This window comes from Adiantum capillus-veneris, chromosome 23 (assembly GCF_014529385.1).
Source record: "Adiantum capillus-veneris isolate H3 chromosome 23, ASM1452938v2, whole genome shotgun sequence".
Lineage (NCBI taxonomy): Eukaryota > Viridiplantae > Streptophyta > Polypodiopsida > Polypodiales > Pteridaceae > Adiantum > Adiantum capillus-veneris.
Genome location: NC_140953.1, coordinates 40,992,364 through 41,001,098, shown reverse-complemented (window position 1 = coordinate 41,001,098; position 8,735 = coordinate 40,992,364). Strand labels below are relative to the sequence as shown.

At 42.4% G+C, this 8,735-nt stretch overlaps 1 protein-coding gene across 1 annotated transcript; it reads right to left on the bottom strand.

Moving 5' to 3' along the window:
* Positions 1–241: 241 nt before the first annotated feature.
* Positions 242–6,573, bottom strand: LOC147427690 (kinesin-like protein KIN-5D). The gene is made up of 23 exons (XM_086496509.1): positions 6,210–6,573; positions 5,905–6,034; positions 5,663–5,821; positions 5,242–5,582; positions 5,016–5,154; positions 4,827–4,924; positions 4,586–4,742; positions 4,433–4,502; positions 4,275–4,351; positions 4,102–4,155; positions 3,937–4,017; positions 3,734–3,845; positions 3,555–3,641; positions 3,292–3,467; positions 3,047–3,208; positions 2,844–2,951; positions 2,438–2,596; positions 2,274–2,357; positions 1,978–2,183; positions 1,802–1,903; positions 1,614–1,723; positions 1,348–1,499; positions 242–1,260 (listed from the first exon to the last, which is right to left on the bottom strand). The coding sequence occupies exons 1-23, from the start codon at positions 6,326–6,328 to the stop codon at positions 1,006–1,008; spliced, it is 3,138 nt and encodes a 1,045-aa protein (XP_086352635.1). The 5' UTR covers positions 6,329–6,573; the 3' UTR covers positions 242–1,005.
* Positions 6,574–8,735: the final 2,162 nt, after the last annotated feature.

The following is an 8,735-nucleotide window of genomic DNA, read 5'->3' as shown; positions in this document are numbered from 1 at the left end:
AGAGAGAGAGAGAGAGAGAGAGAGTCCCTTGCCTGTTATACATGGCAAATAGCGGACCGAGCCTAAGAGCTCTACCTTGCAATGAGGAGAGAGAGAGAGAGAGAGAGAGAGAGAGAGTGAGAGAGAAGCTCCTTGCTTAAGTCTCTCCTGGAGTCTCCTTGTGCAATTGCTACTATTACAAAGCTTTATTGACGTCAACGCTATTTTTATTACAAGCATCGTTAAAATTAGGAACACTGTAAAGCAGCTCCTTAAAATAGCATTTAAAAGTCTTAAAAATGTGTACAACATTTTGATAGCAAGAAGTGCCAACGTCTCAATTAGAGATGCAAAAGTCTAAACTTCTGGGTTAGAACATCTAATTCGAAATTCCAACCTCAGTAACAAAAGAGCAAGGCGGCAAGCCTCAAGGTGACCCGACCCTCGAGGCGCCATCGTTCGCACCACAGGGGTTGCAGTGGGTACTGGGCACGAAAGGCATGGGGGGATTTATGGTCCCCATGTAAAACCAATCCTATGCCCATGAGACCGTGGCAAACAAACGAGAACCTTAGCTCAATTTGCAATACCGCCATTTTAACTTCCATTTAAGAACGCGCTTGATTGAGGGAAGCGCGGCCGCCAGCATTACAACACCCACAGATAGTTAACAGTACTCCACCGTTACACCGTAAAGAGATTTTGCAAAATGGCTTGTTAACTGTACATATAAGCAACAAGAATATTTGTCAATACAGAGAGGGTATACATGGTACGTGCTGCCTAGGCACAGCACCCAATCCTGGAGAGTGTATATGTATATATGTCAAGTGCCCCTATCTCCTCATGGAAAGCAGGGTAGCATTTACTCTGATGGGCAGCATGGCATTGCACTCTTACAGAGGGTGTAAGAGAAGCAGTTTCTCACTACAAGGGTACCCACAGTTTGCAACCACACAATAGCACCCTCCAAGGGTACCTTGTGCAAAAATGTAACACTCCATAACGTGAAGTTGGCACATTTGGTCAGTTTACTGCTGCCAGAGGCGCTCGATTGTCCTTGAGTAAGGACGAGTCTGCAAAAATGGGTATTTTTGACTCCTTCATTGCAAAGCTTTTTGGAGTTGCTACACCTTTCTCAGGCGACGATGTGTTGTGTATCTCTTCCCTGAACTCCTGCACCAATTTGTCGATGCTGGGCGCCCTCAGTGCTTCTATTGATGCTTTAGTCAAGACATCGATTGGTCTCTTTGTTGGGGTGACCCCTGTGGGCATATCCTCCTGGACAAAACAATTGACTCCACATTTCTGTTATCCTTTCTACAGAGCGAGCTGAGTGCAATGAAATTCATGCCACTTTCCACTCACCAGGTAGTTGTTGTTGAAGCACATATCTGCTTCTGATTTGATGGCAGTGGTATTATTTTCATGCCTTGCTTGCAAATCTGTAAGCACCTCACCTTGAAAAGACACTACAGTCAGCATGCTTGCTGTTGTGCCTGCATCTGTCTCAAAGGAGCCTGAAATTTTTTAAAAGAAAGACGACATTGTAAGTACCTAGGTAGACAATGCTGCAATATGTAATGTATATAGAGAATGATAATCGGCACTTGTTGGAGGCTTGGAGCTATTACCATTGATAGACTCCAGCAAGCTACTCTGGCAGGACTCAGCATCGAATTCAATTGACTCATTCATTTCTTCTAGTCTGGTTAGAAGCAAGCCATTCCCATAAACTCCCTCCCTGCAAACATGGTGATACAAAATTGTTTTTACTGTAAAACTAGGACTGCTCAATAAACCAAAACCTCTATAATCTTACTTGACAATCAAATCAACTTCCAGATGATTGTTACTCTCCAACTGTTGAACAGCTCCATGAGCTCTCTTCCAGAGATCCCTTGCATCTAATGTGGTTTTGTTGCTGCATCAGGAATCGCACGGTCAACCTTATGCTAATTGTTCATGTGACAATGATTCAAGTCAATGAAATATTACCAATGCCCAATAGTACTCTCTACATTGCTCTGACTGGAAAGCAACTGAGATGTAGCTTGGTTGAAACGACACTCTGCTTCTTTCTTGAATCCATGCCATTGGCTTTGTGAGTTTGCTCGATCCTGGCACATTTTTTTCAGGTCTTGTTGCAGGGCCTCTGAGGTTCTGACAGTAGACTGACGAATGACGTCTATTCGAGACGTCACCTGAGCATCAGAACAAAAAGGAGGCTATTAAAAACTCACTCAAGAAGAAACATTGTGTTATGATTGATATACTGCTGTACAACATCTTACGATTTCTGATTTGCGCATAGAGACTGCAGTGACCATTTCAGCAATTTTTTCAAGTAAATTCTGCTCTTCTTGCTGACTCTGTTCCTGAAATTTTGCAGCAAGCAAATTTAGAGCATGTCCATGATGACTGTAGTTTTGTTTCACTCCACAATTAAAGGCATCACCTTGTACACTTCTTCAAGGTCGTTGAGAGTATGGTGGAGGGTTTTATTAGAGTCCAGTACTGCCTCCTTGATCCCTGACGTACTTTGTTCTTGCATCTCGTAGTACCCTTCCAACTCTTTGGAGAACTCCTCTATTGAATTCAAGTTTATTTTTGCTTTCTACAGAGCATCATTGTGGTACATAAGTGAGAAAAGCCAACAGCAAGTAGGCATGCATTGTTCTTTGTTAGCCCATAAACTGCAGTGCATATATATCCAAATATTGACGGTGCACTTTCTTCCAGCAGTTGGAAATTAATCGGCTGAAAGAAATTAATAGGCATGCATTGTTCTTTGTTAACCCATAAACTGTAGTGCATATATTCAAATATTGACGGTGCACTTTCAGCTGAAAGAAAACACGTACCTCTTGTTGCTGGCTTATCAAAGAAGTAATTGCCTCTTCCTGTCTACTGAGAGTGGTTTGAAAGTCCTGAAGTAGTACTTCAGCTTGTGAAACAGAGGCTGAGAGGACCTGTTGATAATCAAATCCAAGCAACACATTGGTAAAATTGTTTCCCAAAACGCATGGGAGTGGATGATTAAGAAAACTAGCCGCACTACACTGACCTCTTCCAGAGCATGGCTATGAGCAGAAATAGTAGCATTCACTTTTTTAAACGTGGTAGTTGAGTCTTTCTCATGAGAATGTGCTAGGTCATGAATGCGCTTTAGCCCAGATGAAAAAAGATCCTTTAGAGTTGTTGCTTTTTGTTGCAGTGCTTGAGTTGCCTGCCACAAGTTTGTTTTAATTTAAAATATGCAAGGTATGCCATCTTGTTACGTAAAGATTCAGTGCTTCGAAAACCATGTACCTCTTGCTTGCTAGCTAAGAATGATTCGATTCTCTCTTGCATATCTTGAAGATGCTGTTGTTCCAGTTTAATGGATCCCAAAACTGAATCATGCAATGTCTTCAGTTGCTGGCCAAGATCCCCATGGAAGTTTTGCATGGTGTGTTGGTTGTCTGTTTCCACCCTGCTCTTTCTGTCTACAGAGCTCAGAAAAGAAGAAAATCAAGCGGAATTCAACTATAAATACAACATGCTTTTTGAAGTAGCTATTCAGTGTGTTATACCAATCTTTGAGTGAAGAGCAGTTATTTCATTTACACAGCTTTCCACTTGAGATTGAAGACTTCCAGCTTGTCTGACAAGAGCATCCTCTGCAAAGAAGACAGCTATATTACAAGTTCAAACAAGAAAGTTTCACACACATTTTCACATTTACATTGCTAGCAACTGTTGTACTACAAACCTGAATTTTGAAACTTCCCAATTATAAAATCCCGTTCTTTGATGGTATATTGAGCATCTTTTAGTTTGTCTTTAGTATCACTCAACATTTCCTGAGTTTGGTGGAGCTTTTTCTGGTAAGAAATGGAAATTTAAACACAATTTAAGAGGCAATGCTGAGCGTATTACATACAAAATAGGCATGCTTCATGCGAGGAGAGTTACCTGATTGCATTCAAGTTTACCACACAACTCCTCAATCTGGAAGCGCTCTAAATCAAGCTCTTCTTGTAGAGCATCTAAACGCTGTAATGCAAATACATTAAAGAAATTATATGTAGTAGGGCATAAACCTCGTCAATAGATACTCCCCCCCGCTAGGTAACTGACCTTGTTTTTCACGTCCATATCAAATTCCATTTGCTCTAGTCGTTCTGACATTGCCTTTAGGGCACAAGAGCAGCATTAGTTATGCCATGTCGATTGACAAACTATGACTTGAAGACAATTACTTTGCTGTCCTAGGATACTAACAACATTAATAAGAGTAGCGCCTGGTCTACCTTCCTCTCAGCTTCTTCTTGCTGGTATCTCTCCCGAGGAAGATAAACCCCATTTTTTTCTCGTGCAGCATTGACCTCTGTTTGGATGCAAATGTGATTCTATTAGCGGCAACGTATTAGTGGCTGAATTAGTTTAGGTCAAGTAGGTGTTTTGTTACCTGCTTTCAACCTTTCCATTTCACTGTAGAGATCTTTAATAAGTGCCGATTTCATCATCTTTTGATTGACCTGTATAGCCAGAATTGAATATATCAGATGCATGTACAGAGAGTGCTTGTTGTAGAGTTTCATGAAATGTATGTTCAACAAACCTCTGGTTTGTTTTTAATGTTCTTTGCTCGGTGTGCATAGTCAAGAGTGCTGAGAGTTTCTTCCAAGCAGTGGACAGATGGAGAAACAGTTGCAATAATGCAAGTCTTCGTTTTGCCTCCAAGTGAGTCTCTCAAAAGCCTTGTGAGTTTACTATCCCTGATGTCAACAACTTTCATTATACAACTGTGACCATGATGATTGATTGCAAACAAGCAACAAAAAGGACAGCTCTTTGTATACCTGTATGGTATATGGCCAAGATGCTCCACAAGTGCAGTGATCACCCGTCCCAATGTCAGCAAGCTTTTATTAATTTCTCCAGCTTCCCTTGCACGGCCCTGCCAAAACATATGCAGGAAACTGCTATCACATACATCATTGATTGAATAAAGCGCTGAGTCTAGTTTCTTGCCAGCAGTGCTCACATACATCTCTAGCACCTGACCGGGAAATATTCTCTGATCCAGCCAGATCTACCAGGTTCAGCTTCCCACATTTCATCAGATCCTCACCTTCAGGGGTGGCCTCTTTGATGTGGATGGTAATGGAAAATATAGAGTGGGAACGACTGGATGCCCAGAAAAAGTTGCGGGTAAATGATGTGCTCCACATAAATCAACCTGTTGGTAATCGTTCAATTCAAAAGATCGAATACCTGCTCTGCTTGTTCAGCAAAGTTTCAGCTGTGCGACGCTTGGCAGATCCTCTTTCAAGAAGGTTGTAGATCTCATTGGCACTGTAAACGATTTCTTCTTCCAATCCTCTAACCAATACTCCTCCTTTTCCGTCCTCCATGAGAGCAAGGGGCTTCTTTTGTTGCCTATCCTCCAAAGCGCGGGCAATGTCCTCAGGTGCTAATAAATCAGTAATCTCCTCATTGTACAGCTCTAGAAATGTAACCTTCATGCTGTACTCTGCATTCTGAGCCTCCAAGGTATCTACAATTTGCTGCACTGCTCGTGGAATGACCCCAGCATCAACTGGCATGGTGCCATCCTACAAAGAGCAAGTATGATCATGCTGAGTACCTCTCTATGTGTGATACAAAAACCCCAGCACGTTACATAGAAGCCAACCTTTGTCTTTCTTCCATTTCCTTCCATCGTGTAAGTCTTCCCAGTTCCTGTTTGCCCATATGCAAAAATTGTACAGTTAAACCCTTCTAGCACTTCATTGACAATAGGGACTATGGCTTGTTCGTAGAGATCTTGCTGCTGTGCTTGAGGACCAAAGACCTAAAAGAGGGGTACAACAGGGTGGAGCTGATAAGGACAATTGAGATGTAAAGAAGCGAGCTAGAGGAAAGAAAGAGTCTTGCCTTATCAAAAGTAAATGTGCGATCTACTTGCTTGGCAGCAATGTTGAGGTTCACACTGACTTCTCTGCGATGCTCATTGCATGATACTACCTGAGGAGCACTTGTTCTGACTTCGTCATCATTGAAGGGTCTGATCAACCAAGCAATGCATTTCCGATCAAGGGTTTACGGAACACAAGCAGCGACCAAAACGTACAAACACGCACATCTCTTCCTTTTACCGCTCCCAGTTTTCAAAAACACCAAGACTTTCAAGAGGAGGCGATCGGCAAGATAGATACACTTTGAATCAGGGAGGATTTTACCTGCATCGAAGAAGAACCTGCACGTTGACGCCTTTGTCCTTCTCCTTGTAATCGGCGGAGCGAGGTCCCATGGCGGAGGCTGGGCTGGTTGGAAATATAATGGCCTGGGGAGGTGCCATGGCGAGCGAGAGCTAGGGCATGCAGAGGGGGGAGGGGGGAAGCTAAGTTGTGTGCGGCTGCTGCCTGCTGCTGCTGCTGCTTGCAAGCTATGGCGAGCTCGGGTGCATCTACCCTAACTTTTGAAATGAGGAGAGGAGGGAGCAACAAATACGTTGAACTTTGAAGGGTTCTCACTCTTCAAAAATAGGACCGTTTGTAAGCTTCGAACTTTCCCATGATTAATTAGGTAGAGTCCCTGCCAATTGTTTGCAAGGCATTCCTCCACACCAGGGCTCTCCATTGCTCCAAACTTCTTTTTCTAAGAGCGCCTTCTCATAGACCCACATAGACACTTTTGAGTGGCACTTCATCTCCAAACGCGCAGCCCATAGGCCGGGGAGCCTCCTACTGAGAAGAACTCGGAAGACATATCGCCTCCAAACTAAAGGGTGGTTGAACCCACACCCTCCAAAACACAAAGCACCTCTGGAATTTGTTATTGAAGGAGACTGGCTTTCAACAATGCAACTGCAACTAGAACAGTGCCCTTTTTTAACCAAAGAGTGGCTAACAGCAACTTGTGTATGGGTTTTCAACACTTTCATTAGCATGCCTTCTCGGTTTAGAGGCCTTTTTATGTAGAGACGATTCTATCTGCTATGTTGGGCACATGCTCTAACCCAAAAAATAAGGGCACAATTAAAAATTTCCCGTTTTTTAATTGAAAATTTGAAAGCTTTTACCGGTTTTCTCCAAGGCAAGCCCAAAAACTACCCAAGATTTTGAAATTTAGCCGATTGAAAATCCACTAAACCCTAGTTTTTTGCCCACACTGCTCCACACTATCTTACACTTGAAGACATCATTTGGGATTAATGGCTTGGATCATGAGGGCAATTCCATGCAACATGTTGAATTGGGGGGCGAAAAGGTAAATTGGTGCAAGATTGTAAATTCGAGCCATCTCGCACCCCAAGCCTCATACCGTGCTCGAGACACTACTCTGGCAATGCAATTATTAAAATATGTAGTGTTGTGTGCATAATGTTGTAAATTTGGGGCAATTTTGGTAAATTCGGCTCTCGTTGTGTTTGCAAGTTGGTAGTGTGGCATAGCTTCAGAGCAAGTAGGGGTGTATGGCCGATGGAGAGAAAGGCAGGAGTGGACACTTAGCGAGGCTTGTGAAGCTATGGTAGCAAGGCAAGCTTTGTTTGGTGCATTCATTGCCTTCTTCACACTTGCACACATAGGTCAAAAGGTACATCTAAGTGAGGGGCTTTTTTATGTTCGACTTCTATATTGTCAGTACTTATTGTCCCTTACACGTGGAAAGGTGCACGCAGGGAGATGGGGAGATCCAAATTACATACAAGGGTAGTATTTATGACGTGCAATCACTCAACTTGGCATTGTAGTGCTAGTGCTTTTTGACTAGTTTGTGTTATGGACAAACTGGTCACTAGATTAATTTGTGTTTATCGAAGCAGCTTCAAGCTTCCATTTGAGATTACCCTACAAGTTTGCAATGATAATCTTCCATTTGTTTTGCAACCTTTACACACCACAGTGAATGAGCTTTGTTTCCTATCATTGCAATGGACCCCGTTATAACGATCCTAAACTTGCCATGCACAATCTTCAAACCCTCCATGGCTTTGCCACTCTAGCCTTTCCACAATGGCAATGGATCCCCTTATCATGATCCTCACTCCTTGCTACCCACAATCTTCGAACCCTACATGGCTTTGCCACTCTAGCTTTTCCACAATGCCAAACCCCCTTCTCTCTCCCTTTACAACATTGACTCCTCCACCACCTTGTTGTAACGGAAGAATCGTCATTGCTAAAGTAGATCTACCTTCGCAATTATAGGCATGATTGTACTATTTGACATTCAACTCCATTCTTGCTTTACATCATGATCTGCCTCTCTAGGATCTTATTTTGAGCTTTTGAATGATAATGAGTAGCATGGGACCTTATTTGTGAAAGCTATGTGACTAAATTGTATGAGCTCCCATAGTTCAATGGAATGCAACCACTAAACGGTTAGAAGGTTTGCATCAATTTCAAGCATATGTTTGTAAGATCGAAAAGCTTTATGTTGATTAAATTCATTTGCTACGTGGTGGGACGCTCCCAAGATTATGAGGATTGATGTTCCATTCATAGAACTTTAGTGGTAGATTTGTTAAAGGAGTGTGAAGCACCATTGTGATATTGTGTGCTCGTAGTGCGCATAGGCTAGGAATGCACATCAAAGTTGTGGAATAGTTGCAAGAAATTGAAGTTTTAAGCAAAGAGGAGAAAAATAACTGGTGTAATGGAAATGGCCTATGAACTTTGAGAGTAGCGGAATTAGGAAATTAGATGAAGCACTTTTGTGAGGTTACTTTGTGAGCATAGCGGATGAACTTAATTGATGGT

Bases quoted from the DNA above. Each gene is read 5' to 3' on its own strand.
- LOC147427690 (XM_086496509.1), bottom strand. From the start codon at position 6,328: ATGGCACCTCCCCAGGCCATTATATTTCCAACCAGCCCAGCCTCCGCC. The intron at 2,358-2,437 runs GTGATGCCTTTA...GCAAAATTTCAG, and splicing joins ACCTTGAAGAAGTGTACAAG to GAACAGAGTCAGCAAGAAGA. The intron at 1,904-1,977 runs GTAATATTTCAT...TTCCTGATGCAG, and splicing joins GAGAGTACTATTGGGCATTG to CAACAAAACCACATTAGATG.